Source organism: Sturnira hondurensis, unplaced genomic scaffold (assembly GCF_014824575.4).
Source record: "Sturnira hondurensis isolate 20B ecotype Veracruz unplaced genomic scaffold, ASM1482457v3 Scaffold0019216, whole genome shotgun sequence".
In the NCBI taxonomy this organism is placed as follows: domain Eukaryota; kingdom Metazoa; phylum Chordata; class Mammalia; order Chiroptera; family Phyllostomidae; genus Sturnira; species Sturnira hondurensis.
The window spans coordinates 1,266,900-1,289,068 of NW_028091847.1; the positions used below are offsets into that span (position 1 = coordinate 1,266,900).

Sequence of the window (22,169 nt, forward strand, 5' to 3'; positions counted from 1 at the left end):
CTATAGCTCCAGTGGCCCCAGCAGGCCGGTGCGGGAAGAGACGGCTTATTGCAGGCCAGTGCCAGGAGCGGGTGCGGGGTTGGGGTTTCCCGAGTGGGGGGTGGCAGCTGGCCGCTTTGGCCCCTGACTTGGGCCAGAAGGGGTGCACTCGGGACAGGAGGCAGGTCCTCGGGGAATGTGGAAACGTGCGTACGCCTCTGAGGGCTTCTGTGCCCAGACACCCTGGGAGGTGTGTACGAGGGAAATGTGAGGCGCGTGTAGGAAAAAGCTGTGCGTGTGTGTGTGTGTGTGTGGCGGAGGCTGGGGTGGGGCGGAGGCTCAGTGGTCCGGGTGGGCGTGTCCTTGATGCGCCCAGCCCTCCGTGGAGTGTGGGTATGAGTCCTCGAGATGACCCAGCTCCAAGGGAAGTGTGCGTGTGAAAACCGAGCGGCCGAGGCATTTGTGTAGTCCTAACGGCTCTCCGTCGGTTGGGGTCAGCTTCCAAGGAATGACTGAGTGTGTGGCCGGGACTCACTGAGACTGAAGGATACGCCTACGATCGCGGTCTCCCGCGCGGTGTGTGTGTGAAGAGGCCGGGGTAGCGGAGGAACGCGAGTGGTCTGCCCCGCTGGCTGGCGCGCGAGCGTGTGTGTGCGCGTGCGCGTGGGGCGCGGCGCGCGAGGCGACGGAGGGAGGGGAGAGGTGGCGGCAGGCCCAGCCCCCGGTCGCTGAGCCCGGGGCGGCTCCTCCGCTAGCCTGGGACCGCCGCACTCCTGCCGCTACCTCGCGCTGCTGTGACTCCTCGGCCTGCGCCGTGCCCGCCAGCGCCTGCAGCCGACTGGGTTCACTGTCCGCCCAGACGCCGCTTCCCGGGGCTCTCGTTCTTGGCTCCGCGGAGGGAGAGGAAATGAGTGCCGCGGAGGCGCCAGCGCTGGAGCGGGGTTGGAAGAGTGAGAAAGTGGACGAAGCTCAGGCCCTGGCGCGGAGTTGCGCTGCCCGCAGACCCGACTTTCAGCCGTGCGACGGGCTCTCCATCTGTGCCACTCATAGCCATGGCAAGTGCTTCAAGCTGCACTGGTGCTGCCACCTAGGATGGTGTCACTGTAAGTAGAGCCGCGTCTTCCCGCCTTGCGCTTCGGTCCTGGGCGCCCGCTGGGCCGTCTGGGGTCACGGCTGGGACTGAGGCCGTGGGGGCTGTGGGCCTGGCCGGGGCTGCTTTGCTGCAGGCTGGGGCGCCCTGGGCTCCGGGCGGGCGGCAGCTGCCCTCACGCTGGACGGCTCTGGTTGGCGCTGCCTTGGCAACGAGATGAAATTCCCGTGGGGAGCCTAGCTTTAGCCCCTTCTACAAAAGGGGATCTCCCCGTCCCGGGAAAACTGGGAGCTATTTTTTTTTCTTTTTCTTCTTAAACCGAAACCACCAAGCAGTGTGTTGAGAGATGGTTGGGAGACATCGGAGTTGATGACAACTCGATGGAAAGCCTTTTCTAAAGAGTGGTGGTTAAAGATGCCCCTCTTTTCTTTCTCACTTTTATCTTTTCGGGCAGCTATTTAAAGAAAAGAGCTTTTGAAAATCGAATTGTGGCCCATTTATTGCCTCCAGTTGAGAAAGCGCTAAAGTGGAGAAACTGCTTCCAAGAAGTTAATATTAACAGTTTGGAAGGATGAACTCCTTAAATATCCAGCTGCAGCATATAGAGCCAATGTATGAGACTTTTAAAATTACAAAGTAAAATGAATGAAAGGAAGCCTAAATAATCTTACTAATTTGTAAAAGCCAGAACTAAATGGTGTAGGCCTTTTCTCTATGTTTATACTGTATGGGGTTTTGAAAATGGTTTAAACTTAAGTAGTCTTTTAATCAGAATTTCACAACTTGATTATTTCGTGGTATTTGGCCTACTGTATCATTTCTTATTAGAAATACACTGCAAACTTAGTTTCCGCATACCGTTATAAATAGAGGGTTTTGGAATGCTTATTTAGACACACATTCTCGAAGTGATCTTAAGTTAAAATATTTTCCTTGTTGGTGAGAAAAAAATGGCTCCCAAGAAGAGATGCAGTAGATAACAAATCCTTATTTACATTAGTTGAATATAATAGAATATTTTAAAATAAGTTTATACTTAAAGGGAAATACTTCTTACATTTATTTTATAGTACTAAATTCTTTTTTACATTTATTTACATTTATTGAACGGCATTGATTTTTTTGTGTTCTTTGTACTGATGAGTCAGTTTCTTCCTATATCTCATTATTCCTTTTGCTGTCAGATCCATTCCCAATTATAAAGCATCGTTTTAATGTGGGACAGGGCACAAAACTGGAAGAAGCAACTGTAGGAAACCTATGATGCTGAAGTACACAAGTGGGATGAATCTTATGGGAGCCCATTTCCCTGGGCTCCCTGGGGAGCCCATATCCCCCCCACTTCCCTGGGGAAAAGTAGAATCATAGTGTAGAATGTCAGGAACGTTGAAGATGGTTTGACTCATTGCCTGTCTTATTTCAGCAGTCTCTCTTCTAAATACACCATTAGTGATTAGAACCTTGCATTCTCCTCAGGCAGCTTCTTCTTTCATTAGAGAGCTTTGACTAGAATATTACTCTTCCTTATTTGGAGCTGAAGTGGATTACTTTCTAATTCCTTCCATTTCTCTTATTTCTACTTCATGAGATCATATAGAAAAATCCAGTCCTTTAAAAAATTTTAAATTTATTTTAATTTTTAAAAAATCTTCACCTGACAACATATTTTTATTGATTTTAGGGAGTAGAGGAGGTGGGTTGGGGGGAGAAACATTGATGTGAGAGAGAAACATCAATAGGTTGCCTCCCGTATGCACCCTGACCAGAGGTGGAACCCTCAACCTAGTGTCCTGACTGGGAAATGGAACCTGCATCCTTTTGGTGTATAAGATCACACTCCAACCAACTGAGCCACCTGGTTAGGACTCCAGTCCTTTTATAGAACATGGCTGTTTCAACTCTTTAGATACACACACAGATTTCTTACCAGCATAGACTATATTCTCTCTCTGTCCCCAGCCACTGTCACAGTGTCTACAGAAATAAGTTTGAAATTCATGTGTGTTGAATGACTGAATGAAGGTAGCTATCATTTTCCTCCGAAGGCATGGTTTTGTCCTCTTTATAAATCTCTGTTGCCTCCTGTCTTTCTTTGTATGGAATAGTGTGCAGACTTGTATGCATCCTGATCTGTTCTGAATTTGTGCCAGTATGGTTCAGATCCTTTGAAGGGCACCCAGTATCCCAGTTGTAGTCTGATCAGCCCAGAGTTGAGCAGAACTCCTGTCTCCCATGTTTGAGATACTACTCCTGCTGTAACATGCATCACATTAGCATTTCTGGTATGTCCACATCATATTGAGCTTGCCGCTGTCAGATTGAACTAAGCTTCTGGTCAACTAAAGCCATTGTTTATTTGTTTCACGTATGTGGCAATTAAGTCACAGTGCTTGCCCATTTCACAGTTATATGTACAGGTTTGGACACAGGTATTAATTGAGCCCTTAGATATTTTTCCCTATTAGATTTCATTTTATTAGAATAAGCCCATATTTTTCTGGCTTATCAATGTCTTTTTAGATCCCAGCTCTTTCATAATATATACCATGAGCCCCCTAGTTTCATGTCAACTGCACATTGGATGCCAACAGTAGCATCGTAGTATAGTAACCTTCTCATTCAAGTTATTGATAAAATTGTTGAACAGGAGAAGCACAGAATGAGTCCTGAAGCTTGCCCTTCCAGTGGATAACAGTTCATTAATGAGCACTCGTTGTGGTCGTTCAAACAATTACCTGGCTACATAATTGTACTGTTGGCCATCTTATGTTTATCTTACCGTATGGGTACATTGAGAACCTGGTCAAGTACCTTTATGAAATCCTGCCTGTACACTATTTTTGCTGCTTTATGAGGTATGATTTGTGTATAAACAGTCTTTTTTTAAAAAAGAAAATTAGATAAGTATAACTCAGGTTGGTTCCATAAATGCTTACCATTTTCTTTTCTAAGTAATTTGGAGCCATTTTTTTAAGTGTAAATAATCTGAATTTAGAAAAAGACTGATGTCAAGTATACTGGATTATTGTTGGCAGTTCTTTCCATTTAAAAAAAAATCAAACTACATATATTTGCTCTTTTCCAGTCTTTTGGCAACCCTCTGAGTCTCCATGCTCTTTTCACAGGTTGGATTCAGAGATCTCATTCACAATGCACTTGATTTCATTTAGAGCATCAAGGTGCCACATTGCAGTCTCCACACCTATACTGGACATCAGTTCTTTCTACTCCCCTGCCCCTTTTTAGGCCAGTATCACTTTTTCTTGAAAAAAAGCGGAGTTAACATATTTGAGAAGTTCTATTTTCTTTTTGGCATTCATAAATGTTACATCAGTCCTAAGAACAATTTCTTCAATTCTGTTGAACACGTATTGAGCACCTTCTTCTTGTAAGACATTATTATGGACACTAGGAATACAAATACAAATACAGCTGGATCCTACCCTTTAAGTAGAATATAAGGGCATGATTCATGCCATATTTATTTTTGCATTCCTTTAAAACTACAAGTGATATAAGTGAGAAAACTATCAGCTATTCACCAAATCAGAAAATGCTAAAATGAGACTACCTTGATGCTTAGGACATTCAGAACAAATAAAGGAAGCTCAGTTTTATATGGTTGATGTTAAACTTGTGAAATTCTTAACCTTATGAAATAGAAGAGGCTGAAAATATATACAAGTTCATAAAACATATAACATGTATATATTCATAGATTCAGTGCTTGATGTTTTATTAAAGGAAATAATTAGTGTATTTGGGTAATGACAGATTTTAAGGACCCTGACTGGGAGGGGAACTGTAACACGCTTTGTTAGTGTCACTATCAAAGATAAATTACTGGGCTGAATAAAGTACAGCCCTAAATCTGTAACTTTATTTTTCCCCAGTAAGGAGTGATATTGGATTGAGTTAATGAGGGCAGGATTCCAAGAGGAGTTTTGAGAGAGAGAAAAATATAGCCTGGTCGATGAAGAGGGATGGAGACGAGTAAGTCATGTGCAGATATTGTAAAGTATATTTTTGTGGCTGGAGTAGATACAATATTTAGAAGGAATAAGAAATTAGATGGTTGAAGTGTTTATTGAGGGATAAACAGGAAAGGTGGGGAAGTCTGGAATTTCATTTGATAGAGACCTTGGTACCGTAGTGATAACACAGACAGCAGGGGAACGAAACGAGCAAGGGAGACTATTTTGGTAGTAGAGTGAAAAATAGATTGAAATTTATGCAACAAGATCCATGTAATAGAAGTTGGACTAGATTAGATTTGGAGGGTGAGGAAGAGGTTGGCTATAAAGGATAACTTCCTGACTTGGTGAACTCTACCTTGTGCAACTTGAATGGGTGGTGGTGCTATTTATGCACTAACGACAACCAAGTACTGGAGAAGGACTGACTTTGGTTGGTCATGGGTTATGAATCCAGTTTTGGATCATGAACTCAGGAAGACCATGAATTTAGTTTTGGGTCTACTGAGTTTAACCTGCCTTGTTATACGGTGATACCAAGAGGCAGTTAGTTAGCTCTGGTGATCTCGGACTCAGAGGTGAGGTCTGTGTCAGAGATAACATGGAGGTCATTTACTTATTTATAGATTTTACCTTTAGCCATGGTGAAGCGTGAGATCCATCAAGGGAGAGACTGTAAGAAACGAAGAAAACACTTAGGCTTTCCCTTTCGAGCACTAACGTTTAGAGTCTGGGTATAGGAGGATGAGCTGGCAGTAGAGTCTAAGAAGAGATGGCCAGAGAAGAAAAATCTGGAAGTGTCATGTTGCAGAAGCCAAGGGAAATGAATATTTTAAGAAAGAATACGAAGATGAAATCCATTTCAGCAAGTTATTTATTTCTTAGATATAAGTGAGATATACAAATGGTGATTTTATTACTAAAAAGAGTGAGAAAGGTTTAGTCCTGCAACACTAACTTCAGGAATATACTTAATTGCAGTAGTAGTCAAATCTTTTAAGACAGTGAGTTTTTCAAGATGGGAAGAGGAGAATGGAATGCCCGGAGCTGAGCATAAGGACACAGAGATAATAGTTAATATTTATTGAGTGATTACTTTGTGCCAGAATAAGCTTATTATACTAAGCACTTAACAGGCCAGTTATGTCACTAGGTCCATTTTACAGTTGAGGAAAAAGACTTAGAGTTAAATAACTTTCCCACGAACCATCAACTACTAAGGAATAGAGTCTGGATTTGGACCCAGACCTCTGTGTTTCTAGGACCTGGACTCTTAATTACCTATTCAGGGGCGTCGACCTCATTTTCCCTGGGGGCCACATTAGCCTCACGGTTGCCTTCGACGGACTAAAATAGTTTTAGGACTGTATAAATGTAACTACTCCTTAACTGTTAAGGAGTTGAAATTACATTCAGCTATTTGGTGGCAACTTCGAGGCTGATGTGGCTGCTGGTGAAAATGAGTTTGACACCCCTGACCTATAGGTACTACAGAGCAATTTAAAATTAGTGAGCAAAATCAAGTTTTTTCCCCCCTCCATTAAAGCCAGTGATGGGGTAAGTTTTTAAGAATTGGGAGCAAATTGTATCACTTTCAGTAAAAAAAATACAAAAGAATGAGAACTATAAAGAGTTCTAAATCTTTATGGGGTGGAGAATGAAACTGAAGAGTTAAGGAAGATAAAGGGATTAGCAGGTGATAGGGTGGGTGGGGTGGAGGGGGAGTGAGTGCCTGTGGGGTGATGTAGGTGCCACCAGCAGAACTCAGAATTGGCTTAATAAAGATCACAAAATAGATGAGCTCAGTTTTCTGCAGAAGACACCTTAAAAGATGTCTGTCTCTTTCAAGTTGAAAGCAGGAAGAGTGGGACTTGATGTATGTAGTCTAATTGATCATATTAACATATCTAAAGAAAGACTGTCACTGCAGAAGGTAGATGGGCAGCATGGAGATAGAGAAAACTGGGAGTTGGAGAAGCAGGATTCGGAAGTGAGTTTCGGGACTGTTTGGAGAGAACCGTACACTGAGTTTAAGTGTCTGGACTATCCCAGCAAATATTTGGCTATATTTTGGCTTTCTATCTATAGATTTCCTATAGGGAGAGAAGGAGCCTACTAGAGAATTTAGCTGTTGGGACCTTAGGCGAAGTGTACCATTCTCTCCCTTAGTTCATTAGCAGTGTGGTTTTTGTGTTGTTATATTTGTTCTGTTTTCCTGCTTCTACACAGCTCACAAGATCAATTTCCGACCTCCCCAGGGTGATGCCAGCTGGTTTTTCCAAGAGACACCTTAACCATATCAATAACAGTAGCTACTGAAAACATATCCAAGAAGTTTGACAGTGAAAACTAGAAAAACAGCCCCCCCGCCCCCCCCCCCCAAAAACCCGAGTGGTAGTTTGGATGGAGTGGTCAGCTGAAGCTCTTTTTTAAAAAAAATATTTTATTTATTTATCTTTAGAGGGGAAGGGAAGGAGAGAGGGAGAGAAATATCAATGTATGGTTGCCTCTGCCGAGGACACACAATGTATCATGTGTCCCCTGCCGGGAACTGGCCTGCAACCCAGGCATGTGCCCTGACTGGGAATCGAACCGCGATCCTGTGGTTCGCAGGCTGGTGCTCAATCCACTGAGCTACACCAGCCAGGGCTGAAGCTCTTTTTTTTAAAAATAAAGAATGAGAGGAGTTATTACCACATGTAGTGTTTAAAGGAAGAGGAGACAGATGTTAAGAGGAGAAGAGTGAGATCAAATTCTGAGTGAATTTTTTTCACAGCTTTTCCAAGGATAGAGAAAGCTGATGGGTGTCTTTCCATCCAGGTTGTGCTTCAGTTGTGAACGTACGTTAACTTCAACAATTATAAGTAACACGCAGAGTGCTTGTGTGTGGGCATAATTGTAGTCTTGCATGTGTCAACTCATTGAAACCTCACAACAGTCTCGTGAAGCAGGTAGTTATTATCCTATTTTTTTAGATTAAGAAAGTTTCAGAAGGTCACATGTAGCTCTGACCCCATGTGGTGAATGTGCGTCAGAATCTTACAAACCAGCTGGCAGCCAGGACTCTGGTTGGTTCTACTTAAGGCTCAGTGAGGATGATTCCCACTGTTCTAAATTCTTTTTGGAAGAAGCAGGATTTAAGTAAATAAGCAAAATGAGAATAACTTCTTATTTAAGAGAAGGGCAGTTATATGCATTATGAACATTTTTGGAGTGGTTGAGAACTCTATAACACTACTTTTAAAAACCATGTAGTAACATATTTATATAATGTGAAGCTTCATCCATGTCATATATTCACTGTTCCCTAACTGGTGAAAGCCCTTCTACAGTTGGGTTTTCCGTACCTACCCTTAATGATTGTTTATTGGTTTGCAAGCCTGTTAAACTTAGGAACTTGAACTAGATAGTTTTTGAGGGCCTTTCTATGATAATACTTTTCTACATTATAAAACTCTCATTTTGCTTGTTCTCTCATATTGTAAAATCTCATCAAATACAAGAAAGAATATTTTTAGAGAAATTGTTTTATTAGTTCCAAACAAATATAGGAACACATGTTTAACAACCAAAAGTTGTATAGTAGAAGATTTGCTTTCTTGAAAAATAAGGAATGGTCTATATATGGAATGTGGAAGGCAGAGTGTAGTTCTAGAAAGGACAGGAGCCATGGAATGAGATACACCTAGTTAGGAATTCTAGTTTTTCTATTTATCAGGAATGTAACTTTGGATAGATTACTCAGCCTTGCTCAGCTTCAGTGTTCTCTTCTAAAAAATAGGAATAAAAATCCTACTTCACAGGGTGGTTGTGAAAATTGAATGACACAAGCAAAGTACTTCGGGCAGGTGTTCAGTAAAAGGTAGCATCAGTCCCTCTTCAAAAAAAAATGAACAAAGGAGCCTTAGCCTGTGTGGCTCAGTTGGTTTGAGCGTATTTCTGTAGACTGAAGGGTTCCAGGTTTGATTCCTGGTCAGGGCACAGGCCTCGGTTGCAGGTTTGGTCCCTAGTCCGGGTGTGTACAAGAAGGCAACCGATCGATGTTTCTCACATTGATGTTTCTCTCCCTCCCTTCATGTCTCTATAAAATCAGTGAACATATGGCTGGTACTAGATAGCATAGTCATCTTGAGGGCAGGCTGTGGACTTGGACTTTGTGTTTGAATCCTGGCTTTGCACACTTAGTAGTTATGTGGTTTGCAGGAAGCTAATATCTGCCTTTCAGTTTCCTCATCTTTAATACCCTAATGATAACAGTACCAGTCTTGTGGTGTGATAATTGTCAAAGACCCCAACTCCAACTTTGTCCCCCTTCCACAGCTGTCTTGGTTAGTCTGGAATTCATTTTGTGACTACACTCATTTGTTCATTTAAGCACTCAAAAATAACAAAGATCATAAAACTATACATTTTTTTAATATAACATTTAGAAATCGTTGAATTTTTTATTGCCTTCATTGTTGGAAGAGCTGTTTTGTAAGAGTTACTCTGTGATGAGTTAACTACTTTTTACAATGAGATCTTGTATTGTTCTCCAGCACCTGCCCTCCCTAGTCCATCCTGTTTTCCACCACTTAAGCAATGGATAGTTCTGGTTAATCAGGTATACCAGTAAATAAAGAGCTATTATATATATCAAATATGGGAGGTTTTAAAGGAGCAGAATATTACAGAACTTGTGATATGTTAAAGTGAAACTGAACATAGTTAACCTTTTTTTTTTAGATTTTATTTATTTATCTTTGGAGGGAAAGGGAAGGAGAGTAGGAGAGAAATATCAATGTATGGTTGCCTCTCGTGAGTCCCCTGCTGGGAACTGGCCTGCAACCCAGGCATGTGCCCCAACTGGGAATTGAACCACGATGGTGTGGTTCACAGGCCTGCGCTCAGTCCACTGAGCTACACCAGCCAGGGCGAACATAGTTAACTTTAATGGTTAGGAAGTCTTGTCAGGACCTTGTGGTACTTGGCCATCATTTGGACACTGGTGTAGAAAAATGGTAAAGGTGCTAGTTAATAGAAGGGTCCTCGCTGCTAGGATGCTGGACACAGTAGTTGGAATTGCAGGCTTTGCAAATTACTTAAATTCACAGAATTTTTGTTTTGTGTGTCTCTCATTCTTGTGGGTTTGTCTGATATTTAACAGTATTCTGCAAGCACACCACCAAAATTATGCAAAATCCGGAGTGCCAACAGTGTGTAATAAATCCCTCCAGCTGTGTTGGCACCACGTCCCAAAACAGTTCATTCAGGACAATTCTTTAACCTCTCCATTGCTTATTCGTCCATTAAAAATGAGATGCTCTGGTGCAATACAGTTAGGGTTCTTTCTCTGTATTTCATTTTAACAGACCTTTGGTGAAATAAAAACACCAAGAATGTAATAGTTTGATATTTTGTGGAAAATTCTATTAGATTAATTTACTTATCTTTTTCTGTTTATACACACATGTACCTTTTTTCTAAACTATTTAAAAAGTAAGTTGCAGACATCGTGACACTTCAATTCTAAGTATTTCAGCATGTCTCTCTCAAGGATGGGGTAATTTTCCTATATAACCGCAATACTAATCATAACTGAGATAACACTGATTTAGCAATAACATCAACATATACTTTCCTTATTTGTCAAAAAATTACTTTTATAGCTGGTACTTTTTTTCAATCCAGGACCCAATCAAGATTTGTATATCACTTTAGTGTTAATTATTCTAGAATAATCACGTTAAATTTGACGAGTCTAGGTTCACCATCTATGGACTGTCCCACATTTTACTAATTGTTTCATCATGATTACATTTAGGTTAAATATTTTTTTGTTGCGTTATTACATAGGTGACATTGTGTCATTCTTACAGCATCACAAGAGCCAGGTTATTCACTATTGCTAATGCCAAGGTGCTAACTGCCAAATTTGTGTGTCACAAAGATACCCTGTCCTCTGTTATTTTTATTTTTTAAAATTATTTTTTGTTTTTAACAAGTAATCTGTGGGAAGCATCCTAAGACCTTGCTGAGCTGACTTACTAGTTCTAAGAGTTTGTTTAAAAAATTTCCTTGGCGTTTTCTACGTAGACATTCATTTCATCTGCAAGTAGACAGTCTTATTTTTTTGCTTCCAATCCATATGCCTTCCCCCATCCCCTTTTTCTTGCTCTTGCATTGACTACAATTTCCAGAACTATGTTGAATAAGAGTGATGAGAGCAAGTATGTGTCTTGTACCCTCATCCTTGGGATGAAAGCATTAAATCTTTCATCTTTAAGTGTAATGTTAGCAGTAGTTTTTTTTCTAGATGCTATTTATCAAGTTGAGGGGATTACTCTATATTCCCATTTTTTGAAAATTAAAAAAAAATTTGAACGAGGTGTACCCTTCCAGAAGCATGCCCGTGCCTTTCCCTTCCCCCTCTTATTGCCCCACAGGCTTGCATCTCCTAAACTTTAAGGGTCCCCACGAGACTTGCAACCAGAGGAACAGTGGGCAGTGGCAGCTCGTCCTGGGCTGACCCCAGAACCTGTCTCCAAGACCCCCTTTTCTCTGACTTGGCAGTGAGCTAGTGTACCCCAGCTTAATCTCTCTCCTATTGCTTCCTCTGTCCTAAGGCATTTCTTGTTTCACTGTTCCCAGCTTTTAAATCTTTAAAAAAGATTTTTTGTTAATTTATTTTTAGAGAAAGGGGAAGGCAGGGAGAAAGTGAGGGAGGGAAACAGCAATGTATGAGAGAAACCTCGATTGGTTGCCTCTGGCATGCAGCGCCCCAACTGGGACTGAGCCTGCAACCCAGGCTTTCGCCCTGACCAGGAATTAAACTGGCAACCTTTGACTTTGCGGCGTGATGCCCAGCTGACTGAACCACACGGGTCAGGTCTCACTGTCCCCAGCTTTAATAAACACACTCCAAAAATAAAAAAATGATAAATGAGTATTAAATTTTGTTAAATGCTTCAGTTTATATGATCATGTGATTTTTTTCTTGTTAGCCTGTTAATATGGTGGAGTATATTGATTGAATTTCAAATACTGGATCAGCCTTTCATCCCTGGAGTTAACCCCACTGGGTTATGGTGTATGATTATTTTTAAATATTGCTGAGTTTTATTTGCTAATAGCTTGTTAAGGATTTTTATGTTGATATTAATGAGGGGTGTTGGCCTATAATTTTATTTTTTTGTACTGTCTTTGTCTGGTTTGGTATCAGGTAATTACCAGCTTTGTATAATGAATTGGGAAGTTCCCTCCCTCTACTCTGTTCTAGAAGAGATTGTTTAGAATTGATGTTAATTTTTTCTTTAAACACTTGGTGGAATTCTTCTGTGAAATCATGTGGGCCTGGAGATATCTTTTTTGGGAGTTTTAAAATAACTAATTCAATTTCCTTATTAGTTGAGATGCTTTTCAAACAATTATCAATGGATGAGTTGTGGTAGTTTGTAATTTTTGAAGAATTGGTTCATTTTATTTTAAGTTGCTAAATTTGTGTGTGTAGAATTGTTTGTAGTATTCCCTAATTATATTTTTGATACTTGCATGGTCTTTCATTCCTGCTTCATTAGTGCTTCATTCCTGACACTAATAATTTGTGTATTTTCTCTTTATTCTATGACAGTCTTGCTAGAGGTCTATCAATTTTATCGACTTTTTCAAAAAACCCAGCTCTTTGTTTTATTTATCTTCTCTCATTTTTCTGTTTTCAGTCTCATTGATTTCTGTTCTCATCTTTATTATGCTCTAATTTCTGCTTGCTTTGGGTTTATTTTGTGCTGCCTTTTTTTCCCCCTAGCTTCTTGAGGGTGGGAGCTTAGATTTTTGATATGAGACTTTTCCTCTTTTCTCATGTATGCATTTGTTATAAAAATTCCTCTCAGCACTGCGTTAGCTGTGTACCATAAGTTTTGATATGTTTTATTTTCATTTCTCATTCAGTTCAACATATGCTTTAATTTCCCTTGAGGAATTTTTCTGTTTTATGCATTATTTAGAAATGTGGTTTAGTTTAAAAGTGTTTGGAGATTTTCCTGTTAAATTTTTGTTAATTGATTTATAGTTTGATTCCATAAACTCAGAGAACACACTTTGTAGGATCTTTATTTTTTTAAACCTGTTAAGGTTTGCTTCCTGACTCAGGATGTGGTCCAGGTGACATGGATACTTTTTAAAAAAATGATATTCTGCTGGGTGATATGTCTATTAGATTCTGTTGTATTGAGTCTTTCTACATCATTGCTTATTTTCTGTGTTCTGTCACTTGTTGGAAGAGGAGCAGTGATGTCTCCCACTAAATTGTGGATTTGTTTCCCTTTATTAGTCTGACAGTTTTTGCTTCACAGGTATTTGCAGCTCTGTTGTTTAGTGCATACCCATTTAGAATTGCTGTGTCATCGTATAAGATTTATTCTCTTGGCATCATCCCATGTCCCTCTCTATAATAATTTTCTTTGCTCTGCTATCTACCTTATCTGATATCAATATAGCCACACCTGCTTTCCTTTGATTAATATTTGCATGACATATGTCCCCTTCTTTTTATTTTCAGAGTCTGTGCTGTTACATTTGAATTGAGTTTTGTTTTTTTTATTTTTTAGTTATATTTTATTGATTATTTTATTACAGCTGTCCCAATTTTTCCCCTTTTGCCCCTTGCCTCCAGCAACCCCACTCTCTCAGGCAATCTCCCAACCATTGTTCATGTCTGTGGGTCCCGTGTATAAGTGCTTTGGCTCCTCCATTTCCTATGCTGTACTTTACATCCCTATGACTATTCTGTGATTACTTTTTTGTACTTCTTAATCCCCTCATCCTCTCACCCATTCCCCTATACCACTCTTCCATATTCTTTTTCTTAAAGAAGTCCTTTTAACATTTCATATGATAATGGTTTGGTGATGATGAACTTACTTAGTTTTTTCTTGTCTGGGAAGCTCTTTATCTATCCTTTGATTCTAAATATCTTTGCTAAGTAGAGCAGTATTGACTATAGGTCTTTGCTTATCATGACTTTGAATACTTCTTGCCAGTCCCTTCCAGCCTGCAAAGGTTCTTTTGAGAAATCAGCTGACAGTCTTATGGGAACTCCCCTGTAAGTAACTAACTAGTTTTCTCTTGCTTTTAAGACTCTCTCTTTATCTTTAACCTTTGTCATTTTAATTATGATGTGTCTTGGAGTGGGCCTCTTTGTGTCTATCTTGTTTGGGACTCTGCATGCTTCCTGGACTTGTATGTCTATTTCCTTCACCAAATTATGGAAGTTATCTTTGTTTTTTCAAATAGATTTTCAATTTCTGCTTTTTCTTCTTCAGGCATCCAATGTTGTGAATGTTGCAGTGCTTGAAGTTGTCCCATAGGCTGCTTATACTATCCACATTGTTTTGGATTTTGTTTTAAAATTTTTTCTTACTGTTGTTCAATTATAGTTGTTTCCTTTTCCCTCATCAGTCTCCCCTGCCCTGCCTACCCCTCCTCCCACATTCAATCCTTGCCTCCCATTGTCCTTGACCATGGGTCCTTTATACATGTTCCTAGACTTGACCCTTCCCCTTCTTTCCTCCACTATTCCCCTTCTCCCTCCTCTCTGGTCACTGTCAGTTTGTTCTTTATTTCCATGTCTCTGGTTCTGTTTTGCTTGCTTGTTTGTTTTATTGATTGGGTTCCACTTATAGGTGAGAACATATGGTATTTGTCTTTTACCACTTGGCCTATTTCACTCAGCATAATGCTCTCCAGTTCCATCCATGCCGTCGAGAATGGTAGGAGTTCCTTCTTTCTTTCTTTCTTTCTTTCTTTCTTTCTTTCTGCTGTGTAGTATTCCATTGTGTAAATGTACCATAGTTTTTTTATCCATTCATTTACTGATGGGCACCTAGGTTGCTTCCAACTCTTGGCTATTGTAAATTGTGCTGCTATGAACATTGGGGTGCATAGGTTCTTTTGAATTGGTGTTTCAGGATACTTAGGATGTAATCCCAGAGTTGAACTGCCAGATCAAAAGGCAGTTCCGTTTTTAGTTTTCTGAGGAAATTCTATACTGTTTCCACAGTGGCTGCACCAGTCTGCATTCCCACCAACAATGCACTAACGTTCCTTTTTCTCCACAACTTCACCAGCACTTGTTGTTTGTTGATTTGTTTCTGATGGCCATTCTGACATGTGTGAAGTGATATCTCATTGTGATTTTAATTTGCATCTCTTTCATGGATTCTTTCTTGTTGTTGTTCTGGTTCATTGTTTTTTTTTTTCCTTATGTTCCAAATCATTGATTTGATTCTTGGCTCCATCCACTCTATTGTTATTTTCCCATAAATTGTTCTTTATTTGAATTAGTATATCCTTCATTTCTGACTGGATATTTTTTATGCTGCTGAGGTCCTCACTAAGTTCCTTGGGCATCGTTATAACCAGTGTTTTGAACTCTGCATCTGATAGATTGCTTATCTCCATTTTGTTTAGTTCTTTCTCTGGAGTTTTGGTCTATTCTTTCATTTGGGCCATGTTTCTTTGTCTCCTTGTTTTGACAGCCTCTGTGTGTTTGTTTCTCTGTGTTAAGTAGAGCTGCTATGACTCCATGTCTTGGTAGTGTGGCCTAATGTAGTAGGTGTCCTCTAGGGACCAGTAGCACAGCCTCCCCTATCACCCAAGCTGGGTACTTGAGGTGCTCCTTTTGTGAGGGCTGAGTACACCCTCCTCTTGCAGTTGTGCCTTGATTGCAGGGATTTCCCCTGCAATCCCTGTTGGCAGGGATTTTCCCAGGCCAGTTAGATGCAAGGACTGGCTGTGACCACTGACTACAAAGCCCTGCCCTCCGTGGAGCATCAACTGTGTAGGGGTAGGGTGTTAGTGCTCCAATGTGGTCTGTAGCTGTCCACTGGGTACACAGGCTTTGGGGTTTCCTGGGTGGTGCAGGCCATGGTCAGCCCTGACCTGTGCTCTTCTCGGGATGACCCTGCGTGAGCTGTGAAGCAATCTGTGATGGTTGTGCTGGGCTTGGAGATTCCCCAGTGAAGCCAAGCTGTGAATCTCTGCTGGCTGCTAGTGCTGGGCTTGGAGCCACTTAGCAGGAAGTACAGGGGCTGGGGGCTTACTGAGGCCAGCTATTGCTTGTTTGAGAGAATTTAGGAAGTTGTGAAGATATGAGCCAAAAACGGCCATTCATATGGAAAAGTCACTGTTAATAGCATGAGTGGGCTCCATCAGCTGGGTGGGATGGAGTCTCCAGGGAAAGGGCAAACAGTGTAGCCAGGATGATGAAGTCTCAGATATAGCAACCGCCTGCTGGCCCTGTGGCTCTGTTGTGGGAGGGTTCATGAAAGGGACAGTGGCCTCTGCCCACCTTTATGTCTGGGAAAAATCTGTCCCCCAGCTATCACCTTGATGCCAGATACTTGAGTTCCTCCTTGTATGCCACTGGTGCCTTTCAAGCTCCAGCCCTCAGAGAGAGTGAATCTAAGTCCATGTGTAGATTCTTTATGAGCAACTGCTTGGGACTCCAGACGTTTTCCACTAATTGAATCCCTGCTGGGTTTTGCAGCCAAAAGTTTTGGGGACTTATCTTCTGGCACTGGAACTCTGGGCTGGGGAGCCTGGTGTGGGGCTGGGACTCCTTGCTCCCAAGATATCCCTCCCAAATTTGTATCCACCACACGTAGATGTGGGACCAGCCCATTCCATGTCTCTGCCCCTCCTACTAGTCTGGATTGAGGTGGTTTCTTTAATTCCATAGTTGTCAGACTTTCTATTCACTTTGACTTCTTACAGTTCTGAGTGATGGTTGTTCTATAGTTTAGTTATAATTTTGAGGTGGTTGTGTGAGGAGGCAAACCATGTTTACCAATGCTGCCATATTTTTTAGTATATTTTATTGATTATACTGTTACAGTTGTCCCATTTTTTTCTCCCCTTTCTCCTCCTTGCACCCTCACCACTCACCTGCGCAGACACTCCCCCAACTTAGTTCATGTCCATGAGTTGCACACATGAGTTCTTCAACTTCTCTATTTCTTATACTATTCTTAACCTTCCCCTATTTTGTACCTACCAGTTATGCTTCTTATTCCCTGTGCCTTTTCGCCTCTTCTCCCCCTCTACCCTCTGATAGCTTTTCATTTGATGTCCATTTCTGTGATTATGTTCCTCTTCTAGTTGTTCACTTAGTTCATTTTTTAGGTTCAGTTGTTGATAGTTTTGAGTTTGTTGTCATTTTACCATTCATAGTTTTGATCTTCTTTTCTAAGATAAGTCCCTCTAACATTTCATATAAGGGCTTGGTGACAATGAACTCCTTTAACTTGACCTTATCTGGGAAGCACTTTATCTGCCCTTCCATTCTAAATAACTTTGCTGGCTAGAGTAATCTTGGATATAGGCCCTTGCCTTTCATAACTTTGAATACTTCTTTCCAGCCCTTTCTTGCCTGCAAGATTTCTTTTGAGAAGTCAGCTGATAGTCTTATGTTACAGCCTTTGTTTTGAAGTCTATTTTGTCTGATATCTATTGCTATTCCAGGTGTTTTTGTTTGTTTGTTTGTTTTGGTTTGGTTTCTGTTTGCATGAAATATCTTTTTCCATCTCTTCACTTTCAGTCTGTGTGTATCTGTTGTTCTGAGGTAGGCCTCTTATTGACAACATGTATATGGGTCTTGTTTTCTTATTCATTCAGCTGCCCTCTCTCTTTTGATTAGAGCATTTAATCCATTTATATTTAAAGTTATTGATCCTTACTGCCATTTGATTTTTTATACCTAGATTTTTTTATCTATTTTTTCCTCTTCTTTTTCTTGAAGAAGACCCGTTAACATTTCTTACAATACTGGTTTGGTGGTGATGAACTCCTTTAGCTTTTTTTGTTTCTCTGGGAAACTTGCTATTTTGCCTTCAATTTTATTTATTTATTTATAAAATACATTTTATTGATTATGCCATTACAATTGTCCTATTCCCTCCTTCATTTCCCTCCACCCTGCACACCCTCTCCCACCCACCTTCCCCCCCTTTAGTTCATGTTCATGTGTCATAAGTTCTTTAGCTTCTACATTTCCCACACTACTCTTGCCCTCCTCCTATTTTCTCCCCTATGCTACTTATTCTCTGTACCTTTTCCCCACTCTGCTCCTCCCACTCCCCTGTTGCTAACCTTCCATGTGATCTCCATTTCTGTGGCTCTGCTTCTGTTTTAGGAGTCCACTTAGTTTGCTTTTGTTTTAGATGTGGTTGTTAATAACTGTGAGTTTGCTGTCCTTTTACTGTTTGTATTTTTTATCTTCTTTTTCTTAGGTAAGTCCCTTTAACATTTCATATAGTAAGGGCTTGGTGGTGATGAACTCCTTGAACTTGACCTTATCTGAGAAGCTCTTTGTCTGCCCTTCCATTCTAAATGAAAGCTTTGCTGGATAGAGCAATCTTGGATGTAGGTCCTAGCATTTCATGACTTGCAATATTTCTTTCTAGCCCCTTCTTGCCTGTCAGGTCTCCATTGATTTGAGTCCCAGCTTTCTTTCCATCACTGTTGGTTCCCTGTGTATTTTCCTTCATTTCACTTAGTGTAACCTTCATTTTTTTCATCTAATTTGAGACCAAAATCAACCAGTTCTGTGAGCATCCTGATCACCAGCATTTTGAACTGTGCATCTGATAGGTTGGCTATCTCTTGGTCACTTAAAAGTATTGGCTCTGGGTCTTTGATTTATTGTTCTGATTGAGCCATTTTGGTCAAGTCCTTGCTTCAATTTTAAATGACAGCCTTGCTGGATAGAGCAGTGTTGGTTTTAGGTCCTTGGTTTTTCATCACTTTGAATATTTTATGCCAGTCCTTCTATCCTGAACTGTTTCTGTTGAGAAATCAGCTGACAGTTTTATGGGAGCTTCCTTGTAAGTAACTATCTTTCTCTTGCTGCTCTTAAGACTCTCTCTTTATCTTTAACCTTGAGCATTTTAATTATGACATGTCTTGGTATGGTCCTTTTTAGACTCATCTTGTTTGGGACTCTCTGTGCTTCCTGGACTTCTATGTCTTTTTCTGTCACCAGGTTAGGGAAGTTTTCAGCCATTATTACTTCAAACAGTTTCTCAATCCCTTTCTTTCTTTTTCTCCTCCTCCTCCTGGTACCTCTTTGATGTGGATGTTTGTATGTTTGAGGTTGTCCCAGAGGTCCCTCAGATGCTCCTCATTTTAAAAAAATTATTATTTTTTTGTTTCCTGCTACCTTGTTTTCTAAATCTCTGATTTGATTTTCTGCTTCATTAACCTGCTGTTGATTACTTCTAGTATATTCCTCATTTCAGATATTGTGTTTTTCATTTCTGTTTATTTTAATGCTTTCTATGTCCTTTTTAATGCTTACTATCTCTTTGTTTAAGTTCTCACTGAGATCATCCAGTCTTCCCCTAAGGTCCTTGATCATCTTTAAAACTACTGTTTTTAACTCTGCATCTGGTAGCTTGGTTGCTTCAATTTATTTAATTATTTTCCTGGGGATTTTTTTGGTCTTTCATTTGGTGCATGTTTCTTAGTTTCCCCATTTTGTCAGCCTTTTTGTGTTTGGCTCTGTGCATTAGGTAAATCTGCTGTGACTCTCAAACTTGTTATGATGGCTTTATGGTGTAGTTTTCTTTGGGAGCATAGGAGAGTAACCTTCCAGATGACCTGAGCTCGGTGCTCCAGGAATGTGTCTGATATGGGTTATGTGTGCTCAGCTATTGTAGTTGAGCCTTGAATCCTGTTGGCATGCTCATGAGTGGAGTTAACCCTCAGGTTGGCTATCAAGATAGACGTTGATCACAGTGTATAACTGCTATGTAGGGACCATACCCCAAGGTGGAGTTGTTCCTGGCAGGATCTGGTGCCTGCTGGAATTCTCTGGATGTGCCGCCACTTGTGTGGCTAGTTGGGTTGAGCTGTGGTGTGGTTGGATGCTCAACACTGGTTGTGTTGGTTCTGGGTCTACATGGGTGAGGTTCTGGTGCAGGTCAATGTCAGACACTGTTTGTAACCAGCCTTAGGCTGCCTGTGTGGAGCTACCATGTTAAACTCTTTGTGGCTGCCTTACAAAGACTGTGTGTGTATATGCGGATGGGCCAAGCTGTGTACAAGGTTCAGCTTCTTCTAGGTCCAAGCCAGGGGCAGATCAGTAAATGGTCCAAGGCACCCTGAGGTCTACCTCTACCTGTTGACTACTTTGCCAACCCCTGAAGTCATCTGGTCTTTCTCCAGAGCCTTCTAAAGAAAGACTGTAGAGTGGGCCCAGGTTGGCTAAAACCACAGACCCTTCTATAAGGCTTGAGCTTCGAAGAGCAGGGCAACCAAGGTCAGGAGGACTCAAACTAATGTGTCTCCTGCTTAGGGGAAGCACAGTTAGGCACTGAATAAGGGGGAAAGGGGCCCCTACTCCATAGCCATACCTTAGTCTCTGCCAGATTCCAACCTTAGTTCCCTCAGGAGGAATGTACTGCAGTTTCATGTTGGGTGCAGCCAGCCAGCTCCACTGCAGGAGCAAGCCACCAGTACTCAGGAGAACAGATCAAAAATGTCTCCTGTTGTGGGTGGCGCCACCGAGTCTGCAGTGGGGGATACTTAGGTTGCTTTCTATTTTGGCTATTGTAAATAATGCTGCAGTGAACACAGGGGTGCATATATCTTTTCAAATTAGTGTTTTGGATTTCTTTGGATAAACACCTAGAAATGGAATTGCTGAATTATGTAGTAGTTGCAGTTTTATTTTTTTGAGGAACCTCCATACTGTTTTCCATAGTGGTTGAACCAATTTACAGTTCCACCAACAGTTCACAAGGGTTCCCTTTTCTCTACCTTCTCAACAACACTTATTGTTTGTTGATTTATTGGTAGCCATTTTGACAAGTGTGAGTTGATATTGTGGATTTGATTTGCATTTCTCTGATAAATAGTGATACTAAGCATCTTTTGATATGTCTGTTGGCCTTCTGTGTGTTGTCTTTGGAGAAATGTCGGTTTAGGTCCTCTGTCCATTTTTCACTTGGATTGTTTCATGTTTTTAATCCTCACCTGATGATATGTTTTAATAGATTTGTGTGTATGTGTGTGTGTGTGTGTGTGTGTGTGTGTGAGAGAGAGAGAGAGAGAGGGAGAGAGAGAGAGAGAGAGATACATCTATTGGTTGCCTCTCGTATGTGCCCTGAACTGGAACTGAACCCACATCCTAGGTATGTGTCCTGACCAGGGATCGAACCTATAATCTTCTGGTGTACAGGATGATACTCCAACCAACTGAACCACCCAGCCAGTCTGCTTTTGTTTTTAAGTTGTATGAATTCTTTATGTATTTTGGATATTAACCCCTCTGGCCTGTAAAGTTCTTGTTGAAAAATCAGCTGATGGTCTAATGGGAGCTGAAAAATCAGTCTTATGTACATAACTAACTGATTTTCTCTTGTTACTTTTATGATTCTTTGTCTTTAACCTTTGGCATTTGAATGTGACTTGCTGTGGGCCTCTTTGGGTTCATCATGTTTGGGACTCTCTGTGCTTCCTGGATATGTATATCTGTTTCTTTCACCAGGTTAGGGAAGCTTTTAGTCATTATTGTTAAATATTTTTTAACCCTTGGTCTCTCTCACTTGTCCTTCTGATACCCCTATGACATGAATGTTGGTATGCTTGATGTTGTCCCAGAGGTTCCTTAAAGTATCCTCACTTTTTTTTCTTGGGTAGGAATCAGTGGGTAGGATTGACCCTCAGGCTGGCTGTCTTTGAGTGCTCACTATGACTATAGCAGACAAGCTGTTGTGCAGGGCCAGAGCTCTTGGAATGGTGTTGCACTAGTGGGGCTCTGGTGCCAGTCAAGTCTGCCCTTCAGCAGTGTTGTTTGTGAAGCTGGTTTGGTGGTGCTCTGGTGTGGCCTGAAGCTGGCCAGAGGGTGTGTTGGTTCTGGGGCCTCTTGGGAGGGGCTCCAATTCAGGCTAAAGTCAGTCACCATTTGTGCCTGGCTTGTTAGTGGGAGCTACAAAGTGCTCTTTGGTTGGTTGCCTCTTGTGCTGGGCTTGGAGGTGCTTGAGAGACGGTTTGCTGTGAACTGTGGTTGGTTGCTACTAGTGTTCGACTTGGGACCCTTTGGTGGGCACAACAGTGTCATCTGAGGCCTGCCACCATTTGTGCTGGTT

General features: G+C 41.2%; 1 protein-coding gene across 1 annotated transcript in view; it reads left to right on the top strand.

Moving 5' to 3' along the window:
* The first annotated feature begins 381 nt into the window (after positions 1 to 381).
* CUNH3orf70 (chromosome unknown C3orf70 homolog) overlaps positions 382 to 22,169 on the top strand; it is a 51,885-nt gene continuing 30,097 nt past the window's right edge. The window contains exon 1 of the mRNA XM_037027627.1: positions 382 to 1,082. Coding sequence (XP_036883522.1) covers positions 887 to 1,082 — 196 coding nt within the window. The 5' untranslated portion in view covers positions 382 to 886. The remainder of the gene's footprint in view (positions 1,083 to 22,169) is intronic.